The sequence below is a fragment of the Suncus etruscus genome, chromosome 3 (genome assembly GCF_024139225.1).
Source record: "Suncus etruscus isolate mSunEtr1 chromosome 3, mSunEtr1.pri.cur, whole genome shotgun sequence".
In the NCBI taxonomy this organism is placed as follows: domain Eukaryota; kingdom Metazoa; phylum Chordata; class Mammalia; order Eulipotyphla; family Soricidae; genus Suncus; species Suncus etruscus.
In genome coordinates this window covers 116,645,488-116,672,457 of record NC_064850.1, presented here as the reverse complement: position 1 = coordinate 116,672,457, position 26,970 = coordinate 116,645,488, and the positions used below count along the sequence as shown (strand labels likewise).

General features: G+C 42.9%; 1 protein-coding gene across 1 annotated transcript; it reads left to right on the top strand.

Annotated features, from left to right (window-relative positions):
- The first annotated feature begins 140 nt into the window (after positions 1–140).
- Positions 141–23,388, top strand: ABCE1 (ATP binding cassette subfamily E member 1). Its single transcript, XM_049770055.1, has 18 exons — positions 141–263; positions 5,782–5,906; positions 7,087–7,172; positions 7,963–8,060; positions 9,381–9,498; positions 10,146–10,283; positions 10,429–10,498; positions 10,891–10,987; positions 11,880–11,969; positions 14,624–14,745; positions 16,109–16,330; positions 16,435–16,494; positions 16,598–16,656; positions 18,486–18,596; positions 18,889–19,031; positions 19,134–19,256; positions 20,932–21,043; positions 22,921–23,388. The coding sequence occupies exons 2-18, from the start codon at positions 5,804–5,806 to the stop codon at positions 22,966–22,968; spliced, it is 1,800 nt and encodes a 599-aa protein (XP_049626012.1). The 5' UTR covers positions 141–263; positions 5,782–5,803; the 3' UTR covers positions 22,969–23,388.
- Positions 23,389–26,970: the final 3,582 nt, after the last annotated feature.

Here is a 26,970-nt window from a genome sequence, read left to right as displayed (position 1 = left end):
CTCCCACTTGTCTCCGGGCTCCGAGTCGCCGCGCCGTGACGTCACTCAGCGGCGCCGCAGGCTCCCGGCCGCGCACGCGCACTGCACCGCCTCGTGGCCCGCGCACGCGCACTGCGTCCCCATGGCCAGCGCGAGGCGGTGGCGGCGGCTGGGCGGCGCCATTTTGGCCGGCGGCCGTAGGAACACGCTGGGCGGCCGAGTAGGGAACCCGAAGACGAGCCGGCCCCCCGCGTTCTCCGCCGCCACGCCGTCGTCTTCTCCAGGTACGGCTTCTCCAGAGTCGGGGGGGTGAGCACAGGGCGGGGGGCGCCTCGGCGGGAGAGCCGGGCAGGGACGTTCCCTCCAGACCCTCCGCTTCTAGGCCTCGGCTGGCGGCGCGTGGCAGCCGGAACCGCACAAGGCGCCTTCGCAGCGACAGCGACCCGGCGCCCCCGGGCGGCGGGGACTGGGCGGTCCTGTGCTGGGCGCCCCCGTCCCCGCGTCACCCCGGGCACACCCTCGCCCCTGCACCGACCCCGATCCGGTGCCGTCTGCAGAGCGACGCACCCTCGCCTCCGGGAAGGCGAACGAACGGGCTGTCACCTTGGGAGCCCCTGGGCCCCGGCCACCCCCAAATCGCTCTCTCTCTCTCCGCGCCTCTTTCTCTCCCCCAACTCAGGGCTGGAGTCTTTGCGGGCTCCCCAGGCCTGGGGTCCCCCCTCCTTCGGGGCTTTTGGTCTGACTGACGCCCAGGCTGATCTGATGCCCACGTCCCAGGAACTGTCCCCAGCTGGCACCGACACCTGGGCGCAGGCTGCACCTGCCTTTGAGCCCAAGGGGGTGTTGGATTGATGGATTGATTCATTGGGGCGCCTGTTTCTCTTCATTCCCCCGCTCTCCCCTCTTAATGCTGTTGGAGGAAGGTGGAGTGAGAGATGGCCCCGGGTGTTAAAGCACTTGGCCTTGCACGCAGACAGCTCTATCCCTAGCACCCCAGTTTTCCCCCTATACCCTGTCAGTGCCAGATGTTGTCAGCCGCAAGCTCCATCGTGTTCGGCCCCAAACGGCCCCCCCTCACTCTCCCAGTATTTATTATTTTGGAAAGAAGTTTAATCTAGTTGCTGGGAGGGAAAAAGAAGGCTGTATTAATTTAGCATCCCTACTCAGTGGCTTCGGCTGAGTGCCACCGCTTACTTGCTTTATAAGACTTTTTTAAGCGAATCCTTTTTCCCTCCCAGCTGAAAGAATTCTGTGGTGGCATTGTTTTTGGCTTGTAGCCTGAAATGTTTTCGATCTGCCTTTGTCCCAAAGATTGACTCCCCTCCTCTCCTATCTATAGAAAAAGGAAGGAGCCCAGCCCCACTTTGAGCCCCATTTTGAAACTAGTATATAGGAATGAATGTAATTAAGAGTATTATTACTAAATGCATTACATTACTTCTAGCTAATCAACTTTTGCTATCATGTGCCTTTTTTTTTCCCTACCAAAAATATTTTCCTCGGTAATTTCAATTACTTTGTGGCTTAAAATATAAGATGCACCATTTTGGTAGTGAAGAAATAGGTAGAAGTAAAATTTAATGTCAGCTCATTTAATAGAGATCTGACCTCTTAGGTGGGGTTCATTGCACTTAGTCCCAAGGTGATTTGTGTGCTCCCGTTTTGTTTTAAAGTTGACTAAACTGGGCCAGAGTGATAGTACAGTGGGTGGGCACTTGCCTTGCACACTGTGGATATGGTTGATATCCAGCATCTCTGGTCTCTGAGCCCTGACAGGAGTGATCCCTTAGCGCAGAGCTCAGAGTGAGTTATCCCTGAGCACAGCTGGATGAAATCCCGTACCTGCCCCTCCCCCAAAAATGCTGATTAACTTCATTTTAATTTAAATGCCAATGAACCTATTGGCATAATTACTAAATAAAAATTTAGTCGTGGTGGTTTATTGTTTATTCAGTATTTAGTGAGTAGCTGTCACTGTTGAAAATATTAGGGGCCAGAGTGATGCGCGGCATAGGGCATTTGTTTGCCTTATACGAGGCTGATCCTGGACAGACCGTGGTTCAGTCCCCCAGCCCCATATGGTCCCCTGAACCAGGAGCAATTTCTGAGCGCATAGCCAGGAGTAACCTCTGAGCATCATGGGGTGTGGCCCAAAAACTAAGCAAAAAAATATATATATTGGCAACTAGCAAGATTTCTCAAGCTATTATGACGGGTAGGACAAATACTTCCATTTATTTTCTCACTCATTCAACAGGAATGGTTGAACTCTACTCTGCCCAAGGGTCTAATCTGTCTGCTAAGATAAAACAGAAAATCCCTGCTCTGCTTTCAGCCTGAGGGAGAGAACAATACTCTCTAGAGAGAACATTTATATACAAACACAAGAGAAAGGGCACTTTTTAATCTACACCATTTATGTTTTTTTTAATAGTACAGCTAGGGGAGTGTTCACTGAGAACCCAACAATAAAGACGAGTGACTATAAAGATGAGTGACTCATTGCATTTTGAGGCATTGCCTGACAGGCATCACAGGCCAAGAGAGCAACCAGCAAAAAGGCTCTGAGCCAACATTTCTGTGGCATATTAAAACAGCTGAAGTAAAATGAGCACAAGGTGCAGTGAAGGGAACACATGTGGATCGATGCTGTTGGTTATTAAGACTGGCTTTTGCTCCAAGTAGGGTAGCTATTGCTTGAATATGGACAAGAGGCAGGATTTGGCTTCTGCTTTCAAAGAATCACTCTGGCTCTGGTTGTGGAGACTGAACTGTGGAGGCTTGGAAAGCAGATAGGATAGAAGCCAAGAGATCGGTTAGAAACTATTATGAATAATATAGATAAGAAATAATGATGGGGTTTATGACATGGAAAAAAAAGAATGATGGCTTTAGAGCTGGCTCTAGAGAAGCAGCTAGTTTTTGGCTGTGCCTGAAGATAAAGTCAGTCTGAAATTTGCTGTTGTGTGTTAGAGATAATTTCAAGGATTTTGGCCCAAGTCAATGGAAGAAGGGAATTACTTGAAACAGATTGGGCAGGGGTGCTGGAGAATGAGTCTTGTGAGGGCTCAGTTTGGAAGGTGAAGGCTAGACCTTCAGGAAGAAATGGTGGTTAATTGGGTAGGCATATTCTACAGATTCAGGATTTGGGAAGGTCTTTGACTCCAGACTGGAAGGGAATTAGCAAAGAAAGGTTTTGCATTCTTTTGATGGCTTTTGTGTTTGTTTATTTGTTTGTTTTGTGCCTCAGAGCTATCCCAGTATCAAGCAAAACAGAATGGTCCTGCCATTTTGGTTCTGACCAGAAGGAAAGATAAGCAATAACCAAATAAAAATATATAATCTGTCCAATAATGTAGATACATACCATTACTCAAATTGGGAATTACTTTTTATTTTAATGAGAGACAATTTCGGTGATTGATCATGAACAGTTGATGATAATACAGATCCTCCAGAAACGACCAAAGCAGGGCCTGAGTAATTAAGTACAATGGAGTAGGTTACTTGCATGTATTTGGCCCTGGTTCCTCCATGGTCCATATGATCCCTCAGTACTGCCAGGAGTGATCCCTGAGCACAGCTAGGAGGAAGCCTTGAGTACTACCAGGTCTCAGCCTGATATTTTCTCGTAAAAGTGGCTGAAGCCAAGGCAAGCTAAGCAACCCAAACTAACTTGGCCCAATCCCCTTTTTTTGGAAAGCACTCAATGTTTATCTAGAACTCTCTTCTCTAACGGGCTCCCAGTTGCACCTGAGACTGCTAATGTTCCGTAAATAATTCCATGGGAGGTGGGGGAGGGAGTTACTGTGTATGCCTGGGCCACAGGCATAGTCAGTTGTGTTTGAGGACTGGATGTGACTAGAGCCATGTCTGATATAGTTGTCTAGACTATAGAAAGAAAAGGTGGTGGGGGAGGAAGTACTACAGTTGACCAAAGCCGCATATTGCTGGAAAACCTTGGGTATTATGAGTTCCTTTTCAAATACGGGCTTTACTCAGTAAATTGTCTATGAAAATGTTATGAGGTATATTTTCCCCATATCAGCATTTTAAAATTTATAGGCGTCTGTAAAACATGTAGTGTCTTAAGAGCAGACAGCCAGGAACCAGTAATCAGGAGGACCACTTATACGTGGAGGGACTTGGGATACATAGAATTTGAAGACATGAACAGGCTGGAGAATGGGTAGAACTAACTAGACTGAGTGAGGACTGGGGCACTTTTTCAATACTTTCGATTTTAGGGCTGGAAAGATAGCACAGCAGTAGGGCACTTGCCTTACAAGCAGCCAATCCAGAACAAATGGTGTCGAATCCCATAAGCTCCCTCAGTCCCCCATGTCTGCCAGGAGCGATTTCTGAGTGCAGAGCCAGGAGTAACCCCTGAGCACCACCAAGTGTCCCAAACCCCCACCCCAAAAAAAATTTTAAACATTCTGGATGAGGTGATCCATCAGGAAAGAAGGGAAACAGTCACTTCAGCGCAGTTTCCAGGGTCTCCGGTCAAGCTCCCTCCCTATAAGCTAAATTTACCTGTTCCATGGAACAGGTAAAAAGCATTATCTATGAAAATGGCTTAGAATCAGGGGCAGTTTGGGATGGTGATGATGCTGGGTTTCATGGGGGGCGAGGGGGAGTGTCAGGGCCCTGTGTATGATGTGCTTGGAAAAGCAAGCGCCTTATCTCTGCTCTCTCCAGCTGATGGAGCACATGGTGCTTGCCCTGGGCATAGTGTCTGGAGGGATGCAAGGTGTGTCCTAAAGCAAAAAAGTCACAATTTGTATAACTGGTGGCCTAAAATAAGAGCTAACTAACCTATGGCTTTACCAAGCTGTTTGTTTGGTTTGGAGTTTTCTTTGGTTCTTTGGTCATATCCAGCAGAGCTCAGGACTTCGTCCTGAGTCTATGCTGAGGGATCATTTCTGGCAGAGCTCATGGACTGTGGAATCAAACCTGGGCCTGCCACATACAAGGCCAGTATCCTGCCCACTCCCCATAACTTTTTCTGTTACTCGTCTATGTTCCTCCAGTGACTGGTATCACTTATTCATTGCTGAGACCTGAAGAGCAATATGGGTCCCCTCACTTTCCTTGCACTTTTGTTTGTTTTTGGGTCTGTGACGCTCAGGGGTTATTCCTGACTATGCCCTCAGAAATCGCTCCTGGCTTGGGGGACCATATAGGACTCCCAAGGATCTAAGCAAGGTCCATCCTGGGTCAGTTCAAGGCTTCTATCTCCAGCCCCTCCCTGGCACTTTTGTTTTCCTGACTAATATGGCTTTTCTCTTTTGCTTAACAATGGGATTCACTTTGGCCTGTTTTTCCCCCCTGGATTGCACTTTAAACTTGGGGTAGGTTAAAATCTAATACAAACTCTTCTCTTCGAGAGTAAAAAGGCATTTGCCTTGCACACAGCTGACCCAGGGTGGACCCAGGTTCCATTCCCAGCATCCCATATGGTCCCCCGAACCTGCCAGGAGCGATTTCTGAGTGCAGAGCCAGGAGTAACCCCTGAGCATGCTGAGTTGTGACCCAAAAAACAAAACAAAACAAAAAAGCCTCTTTGTCTTCAAATCTTGTCTTTCAGTGGTATTTTGAAAGTTTCCTAACCTGGCATTTATTTTGTTAACATGAGATATCCCTATATCTTTTGGTGACCATCATATAAATCTTTTGGTGATAAATTTGCTTTTCTAACTTTACAAATCTACTTTATTTTTTTATTCGTTTTCGTAATCCTGATATTTCTCCCAATTTCTTTCTCTATGTTATAATTATTGTTTTTATTTAATTTAATAGAAGAGCTGGATATTCTACAATTATGGCAGATAAATTAACAAGAATTGCTATTGTCAACCATGACAAATGTAAACCTAAGAAATGTCGGCAGGAGTGCAAAAAGAGTTGTCCTGTGGTTCGAATGGGTAAGCTTTGCTTTGGGTTTATTGGATATTCAAGAATATTGTTAAGGATGGGGTTGGAGTGATAGCACAGTGGTAGGGCATTTGCCTTGCATGCTGCCGACCCAGGATGGACCCAGGTTCCATTCCCGGCATCCCATATAGTCCCCCAGCCTGCCAGGAGTGGTTTCTGAGCACAGAGCCCTGAGCGCAGCTGGGTGTGACCCGAAATAAAATAAAATAAAAAAAGAATATTATTAAAGATGCCCGGGTAGTAGTAGTAGTACAGTGGGCATGGCTCTTGCCTGCATAAACTTAACTTAGATTTGATCCTTGGCATACCCTGTGGTCCCTCAATGCCACCAGGAGTGACCCCTGAGCACTGCCAGATGTGGCCCCAAACATCCCCACTCCTATGGTGCTTTGCGACTTTTGTTCTCTCAAAGGCCCACGTTGGTGAAAACCCACAGTGAAAATACACAGTGGTTTTACTGATTTTTTGTGACTTTCATAGAGCTGTAACTTGTTACAGAATGGCACAGATTTGAGGACTTATAACTGAAAACTTCTACTTTATCATCCAATCTTTCCCCCATTCTTTAAAATGTAAAAGACAAGGTTATCTTCTAAGGTTACTTTATGGTGAACTTGTTTTGTTTGTTTTGGTTTGGGTATTTTGGTTGGTTGATTGGTTGGGTTAGGGCCACAGAAGCAGTGCTGACTGCTTATTCCTCTCTCCATGTCCAAGTATTGCATGGGGAAAGACTGTGGTTCTGGGGGTATAACTTGGGTCCACCACATGTCCTGCCTGCCTCAGGAATGCCACATTTTTTCCTCCCCTCCCCCACTTCTTTACTAGCATAAACTCAGAGCTCTTTCTCCACAAAGCCTAGTTTTAAAAATCTCAAATTTTATGCTTTCTATAGAAATTTCATATCATATAGGGCAGAGGGAAGCTCATCCGTGGGGCCACGAACTGAGTGCATATGTCACTTTCTGTTTGTCCCTTGGGAAGGTCTGAGACTAGGGCCATTAGCGGCCCTAACAGGGCCCTCCCCGAGCTTAGGGAGGTGAGTTCACAGAGAACAGGGCCCTGGTGAGGGCAGACTGAGCAGAAATTTCATATCATAATTGCCTAAATGTCAGCGTACAGTAACTCAGGAAGCTAGGAAAGTTAACTTGATTCTCTCCTTTATTTTGGCAGGAAAATTATGCATAGAGGTCACACCTCAGAGCAAAATAGCATGGATTTCAGAAACGCTTTGTATTGGTTGTGGTATTTGTATTAAGGTAAGAGGTGTTGAGGGTTTTTTTGTTTTGGGAGTTTTGGAGGGGGTCACACCGGTGGAGCTCAGGGGTTACTCCTGGCTCTGTGCTCAAAAATTCTGTGGGGACCATATGCCTGGGATTGAACCCAGGTCCTTCCAAGGTCGTCTTCGTGCAAGTCAGATGCCCTACTGCTGTGCTATCTCTCTGGCCCCCTATGAGACACATTTTTCTTGTCTCTAGGAGAGACAAAAACTAGTGGATTCTTGACTTTAAAAGCATTTGTTTCTTAAGTAAATAAGATAAGGAAATGAAACAGTTTCACATCTTTGACTCTCTCAAGTATAGAAGAAGTTAAAAGAATTCTTAATTTTGGTGTCGAGGATATAGCTCAGTAACAGAGCTGCCTGCCAGGCACACATGAGCTCTGGGTTTTACCCAACACAGTTAAAAAAGAAATAAGTTTTGACATTGAAGGGCACATACTACAGGGTTTGTACTATTGGGAATCATGACAGGTCCAGGAGCTGATGGCCAATTACAGTTCACTGATATTAAAAAATACTTTGACTCAACCCTCTGACAGAATAGTGTATTGACTCCATGTGTAGGAATTCCTCTGATTGTACTTCCAAGTGAAAATCTAAAAAACCCCAGTTATGAAGGCAAATGGATTCTAAATAAATGACCTCAAGATGCTAATAGCTCGTTGTGTGATCATTTGTACAATAAATTGCGAACCTGAAAAAACATTATCTACGTTTGATATAAATGTGTTTTTTGAAAAACTAAAACAAAGTGAATTCTTCAACAGAAATGTCCTTTTGGCGCCTTATCAATTGTCAATTTACCGAGCAACTTGGAAAAAGAAACGACACATCGGTATTGTGCCAATGCCTTCAAACTCCACAGGTATGTTTTCAAGTTAGCTTTCTTTTTTACTTTAGTTCAAGAGCAAATCACTTGTGGCATTTTCCAAGAGATGAAAAACTGAGAAAAAAGGTATTATCCACTAAATCAGTGCATATAGATGGGTCCATGGGGTGGGTGGGGGGTGCTAATGATTGTTTCAAAGGGCAACAAATGAAATCAGTAAATTGGGAAAGGAGTCACAGTGCTAGAGACTGAGGGGTCAATCAGTAAAACGGGGAGAACCACAGGAAAGAAATAAGGTTGGGGGTGGACACAGTTGGAAAAGGTTGAGAGAGATTGGATTAAAGAGAAATACTAAGAACCAGGCAGAATTCAGTTGGGTGCTCGAGAGTCCTTGTGGCTAATGAACTAGTTATTGGGGGTCTATTTGGAACCCCCAGTGTACATAGGGTCTGACCCTATTAGATTTCTCCAGGACATGGTGGGGGGGGGGGGGTGTCTCTGGAAATTGGGACAGTCCCTCATCACTCCATTCAAATGGAACTGTTCATAACATCCTTCCCAAAATGACTTTAGGGGGAATATCCATGTCTTGGATTTTACTTATCTGGTGGTCTTAGCTATGGAAATTTATTGCTTTGAATTTGGGGCCTGAGAGATAGTATGGAGGTTAGGCATTTGCCTTTCATGCAGAAGGTTGGTGGTTCGAATCCAGCCATCCCATATGGTCCCCTGAGCCTGCCAGGAGTGATTTCTGAGCATAGAGCCAGGAATATTACTCCTGAGCGCTGTCGGGTGTGATTCAAAAACCAAAAAAAAAAAATGTATTGCTCTGAATTTGAGGCCAATTTTGAGGGCTTTCAAATGAATACTAATAGTTTGTATCTAGGAGTCTAATCTTACTAATGAAAAAGTATTTCTCAACCTGCCAGCTTTAAGGGGGCCCACCACAGCAGGGAGAGTGAAATGGAATGTTTCTGACTGCTATGGCACTTCTCTGCTTGTAAGTAAATAACAGGCCCAAGACAGAGAGGACAATATGAGGTTGCACCTGCTCTGTAATGTGGTTCCAAGCATTTATTTGCACAATGAAATTGAGCCTTCGATGGAAAGCCTTGTTTCAAAATGGACTTGGAATGGAAAGTGAATCAGTAAAATTTGGAGTGATGTTTTCTAACAACGTAGCTTTGAATTAATCTTGGCTGGATTTCCCTCTCCCCAATAGCTAATCTTATCTGGACTCTGCCTCAGCTTATTAATAGGTGTGTGTGGTGTACAGGTGCTTTGATAGAGATCAGTGATATTGTGTGGCTTTGTCTAATTAAACCGAGTTGCTTGATTTTTGTATACTTTCTGCAGGTTGCCTATCCCTCGGCCTGGAGAAGTTTTGGGATTAGTTGGAACTAATGGTATTGGAAAATCAACTGCTTTAAAAATTTTAGCAGGAAAGCAAAAACCAAATCTTGGAAAGTATGATGTACGTATTATCACCTTATACTGGCATGCATGAGGCTCTGGGTTTGTTTTTTTGTTTTGTTTTGTTTTTTATCCCCAGCATATAGGGAGAAAATGGGAGGGACGTGGGGTTTTTTAGATTGATTTTTATGAACCTTTAAAAGAGGTTGTGGGGCCGGAGAGATAGCATGGGAGAGATAGCATGGAGGTAAAGCGTTTGCCTTTCATGCCGAAGGTTGGTTGTTCGAATCCTGGCATCCCATATGGTCCCCTGTTCCTGCCAGGGGCGATTTCTGAGCATAGAGCTAGGAGTAACCCCTGAGCACTTGCAGATGTGACCCAAAAACCAGAAAAGAATAAAATAAAATTAAAAAAAAAAAAAAAGGAGGTTGTTAAGTATGGGTTGGGTTTTTTTGGTTTTATTTGTATTTAAGATTACCTGTGGGATTAATATTAAAGAACTTTTCCTTTGACAATAAAATCTGTTCATTTTCATTGTTAATTCTGATTCCTTAAATTGTTATGAATTAGTATACTGGTTTTTAATTATATTTATCTCTGACCATCAAATTACATTATAAGTCAAACGTATTCTATGTGGATACATGTTGTCTTATTTAACACTGTCCTTCTTACTGTGGATAAATTCAGATAACTGTTTATGTTTAGGATCCACCTGATTGGCAAGAAATTTTGACCTACTTCCGTGGCTCTGAGTTGCAAAACTACTTTACCAAAATTCTGGAAGATGACTTAAAAGCCATTATCAAACCTCAGTATGTAGATCAGATTCCAAAGGCTGCAAAGGTGAGTTGCTTTATTAAAAGACTTGGTATATCATAATTTATATCATAAATTACATATAAGATACATTTAAAATATAATAACTCATTTTAATTTGAAACTATAGTTTGTGGGAAAATAGTAACTATTGCCTGTTCTGTCGTAACAGGGAACAGTGGGATCAATTTTAGACCGGAAGGATGAAACGAAGACACAAGCAATTGTATGTCAGCAGCTTGGTAAGTGTTTGTGTGTGTGTTAGTTTTGTTTTTGTTGGGAGACCATTTCTAAGCATCTTCAGAACTTAACTCCTGGCTCTGTCTCAGGGATCACTCCTGACAGGCTGGGGGTGGCTTATAGGGACTGGGGAGTGAACCCAGGTTAGCAGCATGCATAGCGAGCATTCTACCCACTATATTATTATCCTCCAGCCCAGTGTGTTCATTTTAATCAGCATTACATTTAACTCACAATGAGGAATATACTCGCTTTATTTATAGAAATGCTCGCTTTTCATTAAAAGTCACATAACTTTGAACTGAGATATCCCAATCCAAATGGCACAGCATGCTTTTTGTGCCTGGTAAAGACCAACTGAAAACTGACACTGAGCGCCATCCTGTGCTTGTAGATCTGACCCATCTGAAAGAACGCAATGTGGAGGACCTTTCCGGAGGAGAGCTACAGCGGTTTGCCTGTGCTGTGGTCTGCATTCAGAAAGCTGATATGTAGGTCTCTCTCCTTCCCTCCCTCCCTCCCTCCCTCCCTTCTTACCTCCCTCCACCCTTCTATGGCTGTGTGCATTGTCTTTTCATGTTGCTGAGAGTCCTGTGGCTTCGCAGGAAATGAGTGGATCTATTTGTGCAGCTGGGATTGCTAAGCAAAGGTAGTGATGCTGGTTGTGTCTCACGGCTACCTCCTGTTCATTTCCTATTGCCCTCCTATCCTCACAGCAGGACAGGCATCTCAATGAAATAAAAGTACTTTTCAGGGATTCCCTTGAAAGTCTGTTGTTACACATTAAACTCTCTCTGCACAAGAGTTAGTTTTTAGACTTAAGCTCTCCAGCCTCAGCTGGCTTTTGGGAAAAGACCTCAAGTTTAAAAAAAAAAAAAAATGAGGTGGTATGGCCAAGTGTCTGATTTGCCATCTGAAAGACAAAACGGAAAAGAAAAAGGCATGTTTCCACGCCACCTCTTGTTCTCTCCCAGGTACTTAGTGTTCCTGTCTTTTGCATGTTTCCTTTGGCACACCATGTAGACTCACTCTTGCTCATAGTCCTTCCTGGCTCAGTGTGCTTCTAAGGGACTGATGTTTTTTCCATGGCTGACAAGGGAAAAAAATGCAGATCGCATGGGAAAGCATCAGTATTTTTCATGAGCAAATAAAGTTTGCACCATAACTGGGAGCTTCTTCTCAGAATTAGTCTGAAGTTATGCTTTTCGTCTTTTCCCCCTAAATTTTAACATCAGATGTGACACTTCCCATTATGTGGAGTTCTCACTATTAATACATTGGATTATTTCTTTGCTGTTACTAAATCAGAATTTTGCTTTAAAATAACACAGAATAAGTTATATTTGTCTTTAAACTTGTTTTTTATCTTTTTTATATATATAGTTTTATGTTTGATGAACCCTCCAGTTACCTCGATGTCAAGCAACGTTTAAAGGCTGCTATTACAATTCGATCTCTGATAAATCCAGATCGGTGAGTACTTTGTTCCTGCCCACGTTCTTTTTGTCTTGGGAATTTTACAAGTTTCTAAACATTAAAACAAGCTTGATTTGCTCTCCCCTGCTCCAAGGGAACCTTTGAATACTCTCAAATCCATATCTTGGCTTGTCTGTTGAGCTTTCTGGGAGGCAGTTCCTGAGCTTTTGTCATATCCTCAACTAGATAAGTAACAGAGACGCAGAATTTAGAACATTTTAAGGATTGTGAGAGAAGTTCCCGTTGTTTTGAGGACTGAGCACAGGACTAATAATCTATTAGTAATCACAGTGCTCTGTAATTGAGGCTGCTTCTGCAGAGTGTTGCCTGATGTTTGAGTCCCGGCATACTCTGCACCAGGGGTGGCGAACACGCGGCTTTCAAGCCGCATGCGGCTCCCAGCCAAAATGATTGTGGCTCTTTGCCTCTTATTATTTTGTATACTGTGGCTCTTTGCCAAGTTTGGATTTTGTTATGCTGCTTCTGAAGAGAGATCTCTGAGCCGTAGTCCTGCCCCCAGGCTGTGTCATCCCATTTCCCATCTCTCTGAAACAACTGCACAGGCCAGCGAGCGTGGGAACCCGTGTGTCACATGTTGTGTCACATCTTGCCAATAGTTCTTAGTGTGGAGGACACAGCACTCCCTCACCATCACTGCAGGATTTTGACCTTCACTCAAAATGGCAAAATGCAATATCTGTTTAATACACTAATGTTAATTATATGCTTTTGTGTGAGTGTTTGTCTGTTTTGGCAGGACACTGCATGGTGTGGCTCTCTGACTCTCACAGTTTAAAATTTTGGCTCTTTGTGTCGAACTTGTTCACCACCCCTGCACTGCACTGTTAGACTCGTGGCATTTTCTTTTCCCTGACTGCTGGATATTCTAGGCTAGGATACATATTTGCTATGTAAAACTATAATCAGGACCTGGGGTTCTTTTTCTAGGTGACTGTTTTAATACTCACCTCATCATAAAGGAAGTAAGGAAATTCCTTCATATTCTAAAACTGGCAGGATGAACCCAAAGCAAGACGCAGAACCTTAAAGTATAGCTGTAAATATCAGGATTTTTTTTAAAGAACTAATTTTTAGTGAATGGGTGAATGCTTGAACATGCCTCTGAAGCATTATATCTCTGAGCCAATTGCATCAGAGCTGTTCATGAACCTTAGTTACCCAGAAACAGTTAATTGTTCAGATACTAGATCAGTTTGTTCTGTTTATGAAGAGAAAGGAGCTGAAGTACTAGAAGTATTGAAAGACCATTGAAGTCATTTGGAACTTAAGAGACCGATCCAGGGCCCCATTAGTCTTTGTTGTTATTGGTGCTTGGTTTGGGGTCACATCTGACTATTCAAGGCTTACTCCCAGCTCTGCCCTCAGCCTCACTCCTGGCAGGGTTCGGAGAACCATATGAACCGAGGTCAGTTACAAGCAAGGCAAGCACTTTCTCCTGTGTTTTCTCTCGGACCCCTCATGAGTCTTTCTGAGGAGAAGTGGTTATTTCTGGGGTGTTTGGGTTGGCTTTGAGCCAGGAATCAAGCTCAGGACGCCAGACATTTGAAATAGGCTCTATACCGTTGAGCCGGAGTCCTTCATCCCCATTATTGTTGGCCTAGGGCAGTGCTTCTCAATTATTTTCTGCCATGCGCCCTTAGGAAGAATAAAACAGTTTTTTCAACCCCCCGCACAACTGTAAATAGTATCTTTATTTAAAAAAAAAACTTTAACCTGCAAAAGAAAAATATATAAAATAATTTGAGCTGATAAACATGATGTCTGGATTAATTGGCTCCAATGAGCACGTTTTGCAATGCATAGCTTTTTGAAGTGGAGTTTGAAGCAGGACACAGCAACTCTCAGAGACATACAGAGACATAAACACAGGGCTTAGCTTGTGACAGTGTTTGCCGAGGTCAAATGCACCCCCCTTTACGAAACCTCACTTTACGCACCCCACTATTTGAGAACCACTGGCCTAGGGAAAGTCAGGTAGAGAAAGACTTTAAGTTTACTTTGAAATATGTTCTTTGTTGGGTCAGAAAAATGGTAGAGGATAGAAAGCTGACCTAGTCTTAGTCCCCCGCGCCCAATACTATTGCCAAGCCCCTTACGAATAAGCCTTGAGTAGTGCTAATTGTGGTCTATGGTCCAAAAATAAGTCCTTGAATAGCAAAATATATCCATTTCATGTGTAAGTTTTCATATTGACTTCCCGTCTGCTTACTCTAAAAAAACAGTTTGAAATGATAAACATTGGTGTTTGCTCTTATTTAAAGAAAAATTGTATGGGGAGGTTGTTTTTTAATTTTTTGTTTTATGGTTCCCTTTACAGTTTAAAAGTACATTGTTTTTTGGTTTTTTGGTTTTGGGGTCACACCCAGTGGTGCTCAGGGGTTATTCCTGGCTCTGCACTCAGAAATCTCAGAAATCACTCCTGGCAGGCTCGGGGGGACCATATGGGATGCTGGGAATCAAACCGGTATCTGTTCTGTGTTGGCCATGTGCAAGGCAAATGCCCTACCGCTGCTATCTCTCTGGCCCCTAAAAGTACATTCTTAAATTATGCTGTCGTGGTTTTGTTTTTCTTTTTAAACTACATTAGACTTGATTCCATCTGCCATTAAAAAATCTGTATTGACTTTCAGATATATCATCGTGGTAGAGCACGATCTAAGTGTGTTGGACTATCTCTCGGACTTCATCTGCTGTTTATATGGCGTGCCAAGTGCTTACGGTGTTGTTACTATGCCTTTTAGCGTAAGAGAAGGTAACTTTCCACAATTTTGTTTTCATACTACTGAGTTGTTACTCAACAGTATAAAATGTTCAGTTGCTCTACTACTCTGGTCTTAAGAAATCACTCAGAAAAATGTGTATGTTACATACACCAACTGTTACTCAGAGTGTTTGATTTTTATTTCTTTGGGTTGAGGAGTCTTGCTGTTCATAAAGTTTTTATTTTCGTATTTCGCCTTCAGCAGCATCATGTATTATATTTGTCTTCAACTTATCTTCCACTGACCATGTCAATATAGAACTCCTAATTCATCTTCCAGTTCATTTAGTGCGCAGCTTGACTCCATGTTTCAGATGGGCCTCTTGTTAGTGGTGCTGATTCAGTGCTTGTGTCTAGTAGAGCAGCTTAGCATGTGCTTCACTACATGCTGGGGAAGAAAGTCATTTCCATGTCTTCTCTTTACTGTATTCATCTTTTTATTTCCATATATGACTATTTCATATGAAAATAAACACAACCTGAACTGGTAAATATTTGCCAAACCCTTTTTTACCATTTTATGTCAGCCTATCAAAACATCCTCCCTTTTTTGTAGGGAAGCACCTACCAGGCATTCCTAAAATAAAAGCAGTGCAGATTATAATATGTGGCAGGAAAAGGACTGTGTGCTCTCACATAAAATGTGATGGGGATAAAGTAACAGAAATACAGACTGGGGTGATAGTACAGTGGGCAAGCATTTGTCTTGCACCCAGTCAAGTTCAATCCTCGGCTTCCCATATGGTCCTAAGTTGCCAGGACTGATGCCTGAGCACTGCCATTTGTGCTATTTCATCCCTCTTATCGTCCCCCTAAATAAACAACAGGCTGGGGTAGAAGTAGTAGAGCAGGGGTCTCACACTCGGGCCCTCGGTCCGTTTTCGGCCCTCCGTACAACATTTTGTGGCCCTGCCCTAGAGGAATCTTTTTTTTGTTTGGTCTTGTTTTAGTTGTTTGGGTCACACACCCCCAATGTTCAAGGCTTACTACTGACTTTACACTCAAGGATCACCCCGACTTTGCCTCCTGCAGTTTCAAACTTTGAGTTTGAGACCCCTATGAGTAGAGTGTAAATCTCACATATGAAGCCTTGGCTTCCATCCCTAGCATGGGGGCAGGGAGGGTCTGATCACATAATGAACAGCTGTGCTTTGTGCGCACACACACATAGATATGGGCAGGTCCACGTGTTCATGATTATTTGAACTAGACTTTCACAGAGCACCATGTTTCACACTATGATTCCATAGAAATCTACATATAGATTGCTTTTAGTTTTCACAACATTTCTTGCTGTGGTAAAAAGTTGGTCTATGAACTTTACTAATCTGTTCTAACGATGCCTTTCCAACAGGCATAAACATTTTCTTGGATGGCTACGTTCCAACAGAAAACTTGAGATTTCGAGATGCCTCACTTGTTTTTAAAGTGGCTGAAACCGCCAATGAAGAAGAAGTGAAAAAGATGTGCATGTATAAGTATCCTGGAATGAAGAAAAAGATGGGAGAGTTTGAGCTCGCCATTGTGGCTGGAGAATTTACAGATTCTGAAATCATGGTGATGTTGGGGGAAAATGGTTAGTTTGGTAATAGCTGAAACTCTTCTAGCATCTGGTCATTTTAACCACAGCAAGGAAACTTGAAGCATGTTTCGAGTCAATTTGTTTTGCTTTATTGGCAGGTACTGGTAAAACGACATTTATCAGAATGCTTGCTGGAAGACTTAAGCCTGATGAAGGAGGTACTGCTAGATAAAATACTGAGTCTTTCACTGGTTTCACATAAGAAACTTCAAAGGTCTGGACACTTCTGAGTGTGTCTTATTTATTTGTATTTTTTTATAGGGGAAGTACCAGTTCTAAATGTCAGTTATAAGCCACAGAAAATCAGTCCCAAGTCAACTGTAAGTTGTTCTGTTATTTGGTTGGTAAAGCAATTTATAATATACCTGTGGTTTAAGTCTAAGTCTTTTGAACTGATCAGAATTGTCTATATTAGTGTCCTTAGAGTCTTATTAAAAGTGGGTCCGGAAAATTTTAAGGCCATGGCCCTAGATTCATTTCTACTACTAAGAAAATGCTTTCAAAATCTATTAGGCATCTTTTTTCCAAAGTAAACCTTTAAAAACTTATGGTTTTGTTGGTGGTGGTGGTGGTTTTTGGACCACACATAGTGGCACTCAAGGGCTCACCTGGCGCTGCACTCAGAAATGGCTTCTGGCAGGCTCTGGGGACCATGTAGGATGCCGGGCATCGAACCCAGGTCCATCCAGATTGACCATGTGCAAGAAAAACACCCTGCTGCTGTGCTATTGCTCTGACCCCGTTATGATGTATTTTATAAACAGCATCAAGAAAGAGAACAGTAAGCATATGTTTAGCCTTTCTAGTCTTTGGGAAAGTACAAATCAAAACCACAGGGAGCTAGCACTTCTTACACACTAGGATGTCCAAAGAACAGTAACTTAAAGCTGGCTGATGGAAATGTAAAGTGGTGCGGCTTGCTTTGAAGGACAACCTGAAAGTTCCTCAAACATTGTAATTAAATATGAACCAGCATTTCCAGTCCGAGGCATACACAAGAGAAAAGAGAAATTAAGACATCTAAACAAGGGTCGGAGAGATAGCATAGCGGTAAGGCTTAGACGCAAAAGGTCATTGGTTCAAATCCCAGCATCCCATATGGTTCCCCACACCTACCAGATGTAACCTACTGGGTGTGACCCAAAACAAACAAAAAAAGACATCTAAACAAAAAACTTGGACACAGTTGCACTATGCATAATTTGAAAAAAATATTAAAAGAAAAAATCAAGGCCCGGAGAGATAGCACAGTGGCGTTTGCCTTGTAAGCAGCCGATCCAGGACCTAAGGTGGTTGGTTCGAATCCCGGTGTCCCATATGGTCCCCCGTGCCTGCCAAGAGCTATTTCTGAGCAGACAGCCAGGAGTAACCCCTGAGCACCGCCGGGTGTGGCCCAAAAACCAAAAAAAAAAAAAAAATCAGCTGATGGCTAGAATAACAAAATATGGCTCACCATAAAATGTAATGTTCAGCTATGAAAAGAAAATACAGGGGCCAGAGCAATAGCACAGCAGTAGGGCATTTGCCATGCACGCAGCCAACCTGTGACAGATCCAGGTTCGAGCCAGTCAGGAGCAATTTTTTAGCACAGAGTTAGGAGTAACCCCCAGGTGCTGCTGTGTGTTGCCCAAAAACATAAACAAGAAAATATAATACGGGTCCGGGCGGTGGCGCTAAAGGTAAGGTGCCTGCCTTGCCTGCGCTAGCCTTGGACGGACCGCGGTTCGATCCCCCGGCATCCCATATGGTCCCCCAAGCCAGGAGCAACTTCTGAGCACATAGCCAGGAGTAACCCCTGTGCATTACCGGGTGTGGCCCAAAAACCAAAAAAAAAAAAAGAGAGAGAGAATATAATACATGTGGATTTTGAAAACATACCTTAGATAAGCATAAAAATATCTCTCAGTTCCATAAGAGCTGGGGAGAGAGACTTGTACACATGCCATCCCTGGTACCTCATGGTTCTCTGAACAGAACCAGCCTGTCAGAACCTGTCAGATTGAGACATCCAAGAAAAAAAGAAAATTAAAAGGCCACATTTAGTAACTTGTTTGCAAATTGATTTACTCTTGCTCTGGCACTAAACTTTGTCCAGATTTAGTGTTGATATTTTAATGCTTGTATGTTCTTTTTCTCCCACTACAAACAGGGCAGTGTTCGACAGCTGCTACATGAAAAAATCAGAGATGCTTACACTCACCCACAGTTCGTAACTGATGTCATGAAGCCGCTGCAGATTGAAAATATCATTGATCAAGAGGTGCACTAAAAATAGTTTTGCTGGGACTGGAGTGATAGTGCAGCAGTAGGGCGTTTGCCTTGCACTCAGCTGACCCAGGACGAAACCCAGAATGAACTTCGGTTCAATCCCTGGTGTCCCATATGGCCCCCCAAGCCAGGAGTGATTTCTGAGCGCATAGCCAGGAGTAACCCCTGAGCATCACTGGGTGTGGCCCCAAAACCAAAAATAAAAAATAAGTTTTGCTGTTTCATTTTATCTTACTGCTTTCAAATTTGGGTGTTTACATGATTTACGGAACTTCTTCAAACAGGTCCAGACATTATCTGGTGGTGAACTGCAGCGAGTTGCTCTAGCCCTTTGTCTGGGCAAACCTGCTGATGTCTATTTAATTGACGAACCATCTGCCTATTTGGATTCTGAGCAGAGATTGATGGCGGCTCGAGTTGTCAAGCGGTAATGGGCTTCTCTAGGAGGAGGATGGGGGTGTGGTCATACAACTGTGCTGTTTGGCTCTTGGCCTTGGAAATTTAGAGCAGGCTCTGAACTGTGTTTCAGTTTCATCCTCCACGCAAAGAAGACGGCCTTCGTGGTCGAGCACGACTTCATTATGGCCACCTACCTAGCAGATCGGGTCATTGTTTTCGACGGCGTCCCATCCAAGAACACGGTCGCAAACAGGTATAACAACTGTAAAGGCTCGAACCCGAGGCCAAAGCCCTAATGCAACGAGAAGGGCATTAACCTTGCATGTGGCAACCCTTGTTCCATCCCTGGTATCCCATCTGTTCCCCTGAGCTTTGCCAGGAATGATTCCTGAGTGCAGAGCCCTGAGTGGTCCAAAGACAAGACAATTGAAACTGTAGGTGAAAGTTCTAATATAAATTAGATACAGTTCTCTAATAAGCTTAAATACAGAAGTCACGGTGATTGGATGTTTTGTTTTTTAAGGAGAAAGCCAAATATTTTGTAGTGTGTTCTCTGGTTGAGGCAGTGTGGAAAGTGATGCTCTTCTGTTGACTCCTAGAGTGTGAGACATGTGCAGACTCTGGCCCCTTGCCCCTCTCTCTCTACCTTTATCTGCTTCATGGCTTGAATTTCCAAAGCATGTATTGGGTTTTGGATGTGCAATAGTTCCTTGCAAACCACTGATGTCCACACAATATCCAGATGAGTTTTCTTATTTACACTGCGATGTAAAGCGCACGGTAGATTACAGGTTTTGGTAGCAAAGAAAAGTGAAGTGATTCGCCTTTTCCTCTCGCGCTTTTCCTTTGGTTTGGTTGAGAAACATTTGCTTAATAGAGAAGCCCTCACACAGATTGGTGATGAAAAGTTCTGCATGAGGTTGAACCATATAAAACCACCAATATGAAGCCATATGACCTACAGAAAACGAGATTTAGGATGACCCAGTGAGCTGGAGTACATGCTTTACATGCAGGAGGACCCAATTCTAGACCTGTCACCCCATATTCCCCAAGCACTGAGGTAGGAGTAGCCATCCCCTGAATGGGCACAGCCAGGCACATCCCCAAAACAAACAGCAATTTGATGTGATTCTACCGTTTCCTGACACCTGAAAAGAAATTGGAGTTGCTGTTTGAATATTTGCTCGAAGTAATGAGACCCTTTTACTGAAATATCTAGAATTGATTTGTTTTCACTTTTAAATAATCCAGCTTTTAAGAATTATACTTCCAGGGACCAGAGAGATAGCATGGAGGTAAGGCATGCAGAAGGTCGATGCTTCGAATCCAGGAATCCCATATGGTCGGTCCTCTGAGCCTGCCACGAGCGATTTTTGGGCGTAGAGCCAGGAGTAACCCCTGAGCAATGCCGGTGTGACCCAAAAACAAACAGAATTATACTTCCTAGGGAGTTAGTGAGTTCCTTATTTAAATAAGGTTTATATAAACAAATAGTAGTTAATTTAGAATGTTCCGTATTTAAGTGTCCCATGATTTTAAAATGAGCACAGCAAGCTGGGGCTGGGACCCAGCAGCAGGCTCTTGCATGGCACATTCAGCTTCCTGCTTGGCATCTCCAAAAGGACCAGACACTGACCATAAGTGAAAGGGATGGCGAAATCTCCAGGGTGGTTAGGAAGAGATACTTTTCTTCTCATACCAGGCTTACAGTAAGTATTTCTATTGCATTTCTTTCTCCCCTACAAATGTATAAACTGTAGTTCAGAATAGTTTGGTTATGATTTTGTTGCACAAAACATCTATGAACATAAAGTGTCTGGTGTGTCGTGACAGAACCAGTCAGATGCATCCATAAAAGGCTTTTCATCCCTGTGGTTTGTAAAATTTTGGTAACATTTAATCACATTTTTTCTTTCCCCCCCTAGTCCTCAGACCCTTTTGGCTGGCATGAATAAGTTTTTATCTCAGCTTGAAATTACATTCAGAAGAGATCCAAACAACTATCGGCCAAGAATTAACAAACTTAACTCCATTAAGGTATGTCCAAAAACAGTCAGCATCATATCATAGGTCAGTTTTTGATGTAGTCACTGAAAAGTGTGTTTCAAACTGGAGGCTGCTCATTTGGAAAGTCTAGACCAGGTTTTATTTCTAGTACATGACTTTTTAGGGTAGTGTCATGGCATTCTAAGCTCTGGTGGTGGCTGTTGTGTGGCTCTGCTATTGCTGCGTGGGTGCTCACTGTTGTTAGTGTAGACATTTATTACTTCCTTAAATTGTATTCAGTTACTAATTGGCTAACCATTGAATTGAGTTTGACAAGTCCCTTCAACAATTTTCCTTCCATACTTCTTTTGTGCATATTCAAGAAGGGTACTTTGAATACCTTAAGAACAAACTCTAGGGAGCATAAAATTGTAAGAAAATAATAGCTTGGGGCCAGAGAGATAGCACAGCGGTAAGGCATTTGCCTTATATGCCGAAGGTCGCTGGTTCAAATCCCGGCATCCCATATGGTCCCCCGAGCCTGCCGGGGGTGATTTCTGAGCGTAGAGCCAGGAATAACCCCTGAGCATTGCTGGGTGTGACCCAAAAACCAAAAAAAGAAAATAAGAGCTTATTTTTGCTTCCTTTGTCTACAAAATAGTTTCATGCCCTCTCTCTGAGATGTGAGAGATCTGAGATTTTTTTTTAGAAAGCACTCATGTTTTGGCTGCTCGAGACAAGTAAATGAACTCTGAAGGCATTTCTGTTTTCAGTACCCACTCCTGTACCTGTTTAAAATAAGATGTTTCGGGGCCAGTGAGGTGTGGCGCTAGAGGTAAGGCGTCTGCCTTGCGAGCGCTAGCCAAGGAAGGACCACGGTTTAATACCCTGGCTGTCCCATATGGTAACCCCTGAGCATCAAGCGGGTGTGGCTCAAAAAACAAACAAACAAATAAATAAATAAATATGTTTCACCTGGACCCAGAGCCCCACTAGAGTGGGTGAGACGCTGGTTTTGCACCTGGCCGGCCCACGTGTGACCACAAAAAACATCCTAATACCTCTTTGTCAGCATTTTAATTTCCATAATTGTGTCACTGTAGCTTTGCTGCTAAACTGAGTTCTTGGAAGAGTCGATTTCCACATGTTTTTCCACTTGTGCGTTTTCCTCCATGTATTTATCAATCATGACTGGCACAAATACTTTAAACTGAAGCATTTTCTGCAATCTATAAAGCATTTGGGGCACAAGAGTGACCAAAAATTCCAGACATTGAAATCACTGCATCATTCTCTCTGATTCTTCTGAAGCTATGCACACACTTGAGCTGTTTCCTAGTAGACACACTATAGTCATGTCCCTGGCCACAGCCCCTGGTGATTTCTGCATGTCCCCTCAGTCATGTCTCATTCTGAGGGAGTAGCCAAGCCAACTCTGTACACAAGACTGGGCATGATGCACTTTTCCCTTTTCTTTTTTGGCCTTTGGGCCACACTTGGTGGTGCTCAGGGGTTACTCTTGACATTGCGCTCAGGAACCACTCCTGGCATGCTCAGGGAACCATATCGGATGCTAGAGATGGAGTCCAGGTTGGCCATGTGCAAAGCAAGTACCCTACCCATGGTGCTATTACTCCGGCCCTTGCCTGAATTTATATGTAGGACCTTCTCACTATTGCATTGCATTTTGGACTGGAACTTAAAGGGAAGATGATTTTTTAAGCATTCTATATAATAAAGACTAGGCCTTTTTCTATGAAGGGCTTCACCTTCAGGTGAGCCAAGCATCCCCCCATGGGATTGGAGGTGGGGCACTTTGAAAGTTCATCTTGACCCTTTAACCTATGGAGCCCTAAGTCTGTTGTGGGGTTCCTGGGAGAGCTGTTTATGGACAGTGTCATTGATCAGGCATTTCTCTCCTATTTTAGGATGTAGAACAAAAGAAGAGTGGAAACTACTTTTTCTTGGATGATTAGACTGAGAACGTTGAGAGGCCATTTGTGAAAAAGAAACATTGGGACATTTGTTATCAAATCAATCAGGTTTCCTGACTCACACTCTGGGGCTTGAAGGAATTAACAGCATCAACAACAGCTGTGTTATTATAATCTGACCACAGAAAATGTCACTTTTCTGTTCTTAAAGACTCCTTTCTTGCATAACACTTTAAAACAGACATTTCCAGCTTTAAAAATTATCCCCAAGTTTCCGTGACTTGTGAGTTTTTCAGTAGGTGTATTAGATTCACGTACCAAATGCTGATTAGTATTGCCCCTTTTAAAATCTTGGGGAGGGGGTTCTGTATGTCCATGGTTTGCCACAAATGACAGATAATGAAACTGCCCTTATATTTTAAAAACCAGTTGAAGACACCACTGATGAAATTTGATAATAAACTTCAGGATTATATTTGTTACTTGTTTTCAGTCTTTGCACTATATGTATTTTCAGCGTGTTTAACTTAAAAAGGAAGATAAGATTACTTCTATAATCATTGTTGGGAATGGCTTTTATCAGTCTCAAGCATTATTTTATATTTTTGGTGCTTTTGAATATCTCTCAATCATTACATCTCTACCTTCAAAAAAATCCCTAGCTTTACAATCTGGGCTACAATATTCCATTTTTTTTGTCAATGTAATATTCTTTTTTTTTTTTTTTTTTTTGGTTTTTTTGGGTCACACCCAGCGGTGCTCAGGGGTTACTCCTGGCTGTCTGCTCAGAAATAGCTCCTGGCAGGCACGGGGGACCATATGGGACACCGGGATTCGAACCAACTACCTGTGGTCCTGGATCGGCTGCTTGCAAGGCAAACACCGCTGTGCTATCTCTCCGGGCCCCAATGTAATATTCTTAAAATACGTGTTTATATCAAAATTTAGGGGGAAATACGTTTAAAGCCTAAGTGCTTCACTTAAAAGTACAGGTTCTGAATCTTTATTAGGTGCCAAAATATAACTTCACCTTCAGGTTTCTGGTGGGCAGAGAAAACGGAAAAACTTGACTACTGTCATCACACAAGACCTCAGAGAGCAATAGAGCATTGTCCCTTAGTGCCAGTTATTCTTCCTACTTAGACTATAAAGCACATTCTCTAAATCATTAGACTGTTTCTTGAGTTCTGTGTATTATGAATTCCAAAACTTGATCGAGTTTCCAAGTTGAATCAGCAATACTAATAATAGTACTAGTAACAGAATAGTAGTAGCACTAGTAGTATGAAAACAGCAGGTAAATTGCTTGCCTTACAGCAGACCCGGGTTCAATATTTAACACCCCATGAGTCCCCCCACCAAAAGTAAACAGATTATCTCCACATGTGACCCAAAACAAGCAAGTAAAACAAAATAAAAGGTGAAACATTTTGGCATCTAACTAATGCCCTGAACTGGAACTAACGTCTACTACAAGTAGCAAGCACAGTGGAAGGAGAAATTACAAATCTGACCACCTTAAATGATAGAAACTTGGGTTAATATACAGTGAGTAGGAAGTATGGTTTTGGTTTGTTTGGTTTTGGTTTTTGAGCTACACTGGCAGCACTCAAAGGTTATTCCTGATTCTGCCCAGAAATCGCTCCTGGCAGGCTCTGGGGACCATATGGGATATCAGAAATTGAACCCAGGTCTGTCCCAGGTCAGCTGCATGCAAGGCAAATGCCTTACTGCTCTATTACTCCAGCCCCAGGAAGTATGGTCTTAATAGATCTCAGTATAGTTCTTTTACAAAAACTAGAACCTAGACTATCAATGGTTGAGGATTTTAATATGCAAAGAAACAGGAGTTTTGATTTCCTTCACACTATCCTTCAGTTTACCAGTGTTAGCATTTACTCATACTTTTTCTGTGCTCTTAATATAAATATGTAAAGGGTTTTGTAAATAAGTGGGATTATACTAAAATAAGCAGTGCCTATTTTTAAGGGTAGGTTACGTTTGTGAATTATTTCACATATATTGAATAAGACAAACGCTATTTTTATTTTGTATTTGGCCTTATAAAAATACTTAATATAAAGGGTTTTTGCCTAGTATACCGCAGTCTCAAGCAATGTATTTAATAAAAATTAAATGGGAGAAGGGCATAGAAAACTGATTTTTGGTTTAATTTCACTTTCATAGTAAAAACCTGTCTCATATCTACTGAAATCAAAGTAGTTCGGTTGCCAGGCATGCAGTTCACCTAATTTACAGGAGAAACTAGTAAATCCAGAAGGAAACACTGGTTCATTGACCTGGTTCACTGACCTCATATTTATGCTCGATGTATGACAAGCCTTAAAAAACCCAGTATCTAGTATATTAGAACACTTAGATTCAGGAGAAATCATTCTAGATTAGTCAGAAAGGCTAGTAGTCAGAGGAAGTAGCTCCCAGGAAAAATCGTGGCTTACTGATTAATACTGTGATCATCTGTTGAAGCACAACACAAAGCCAGAGGCAAAAGTACCTGTAGATATTGAAGAGACTGCTAAGCTGAGAGTCCTTAAGTCAGTGCTTTTGACTTAGGCTGTTTGGGGTTTTTTGTTTTGTTTTTTAGTTTTTGGGCCACACCCGGTGATGCTTGCAAGCAGCCAAACTGGTTCCCGAACCTAAACCCCACCAAGCCAAGCTTCTCAGGACATCTTTAGTGCTTGCTGTCCATGCCCTCCCCTCCCTGTCTTTGGATACCTGTGGCTTTAATATAAACATAAACGTTTTACTACTCCCAACCTTGCAATGAGCCCGTCCCAACAACCCACCCGTTGTGAGCAGACACCGATGGTGTCATTTCATGTCTGCTTAATTGGCACAATTAAGGACCTTATGAAATTAGGACCCAAATCTTTTGAACTTCTTAATTTAGAAATTAACCAATTAGGGTCCAGAGCACTATAGCACATCAGGTAGGGCGTTTGTCTTGCATGCAGCTGACATATCAATCTCCAGAATCCCATATGGTCCCCTGAGCCTGCCAGGAACAATTTCTGATGGAAGAGTCAGGAGTAACCCCTGAGAGCCAATGGGTGTGGCCCAAAAACTAAAAGAAACTAGTGGGAAGCATGTTGCTGGCTCAGTAAGCACTTGGCATTAATTTTCTGCACCATCTAAAGGTAGGTAGCTAGGCCAAATCCGAGGGTGTTTTAAAATAAGGTTTGGGCCCAGCATGGGGCTCAGTAAACTGTCTTACAAGGTTTGATCCCTGGCAATATGCTCACGCACAGGCACAATACTGTTGTTGGGAGTCCATTAAAAGCAGGCAAGTAGAATATTCAAAGTAATGAAAGGAATTTCATCTTCATATCTGATGAGATCTGTGGCTCAAAGCATTAAAAGTGCCTGTTCACCCTTTGGAGCTGTCATCCCAAGCACAACTTTTGTTTCCAGTCTTTATTTACTATGAAAGACAATCACCAGAGTGGCAAGTATAATGAAGGTTTCAGTTTGGCATCAAATTCCCAAACTCATCGGGTCAGTCTGAGAAACTTGTGCCCAATCCAAGATCAGGATTCAATTTCAGAGCTGATCAATTAAGGCCTCTGATGGGCGCCTGCATTTGCTCTTTTGTAGTTTTACATTCTGCCACCACAACCACAGACGAGGACCCAAAATTCAAATTCCTTGTGTGGAACAAAATGAGAATCTGGACCTTCCTAAAAGATCCACATCTTAAGACAATCAGACTGACTGGCCCAACATCCTATCCCCACACCCAACCCCAGGGCTCCAGCCAACATCAGCCACCTCCTGGGGTGCTGCTGGGGACATCTCAGCAGACACTCATGGTCAAGATAAATAAACACTGTTCTCTGCACCCTTCTCCCTCTCCCTAATCACCTTCCAGCAAATACTCCTGTTTTCAGGAAGACTAAGACAAAATTATAGAGAACTTCCAGTTATGCAAACACTGACCAACTGGCAGTATTTGCCAGCAACTTGAGTTAATGAAGACAGAATTGGAGACTTCTTACGTGTGAAATACATACTTGCTACCTTTTG

What these genes read in the sequence shown, in the direction of transcription:
- ABCE1 (XM_049770055.1), top strand. Translation starts at nt 5,804, where the DNA reads ATGGCAGATAAATTAACAAGAATTGCTATTGTCAACCATGACAAATGT. An exon ending in AATGCCTTCAAACTCCACAG is followed by an intron (nt 8,061 to 9,380) that starts GTATGTTTTCAA and finishes TACTTTCTGCAG; the next exon opens with GTTGCCTATCCCTCGGCCTG. An exon ending in ACAAACTTAACTCCATTAAG is followed by an intron (nt 21,044 to 22,920) that starts GTATGTCCAAAA and finishes CTCCTATTTTAG; the next exon opens with GATGTAGAACAAAAGAAGAG.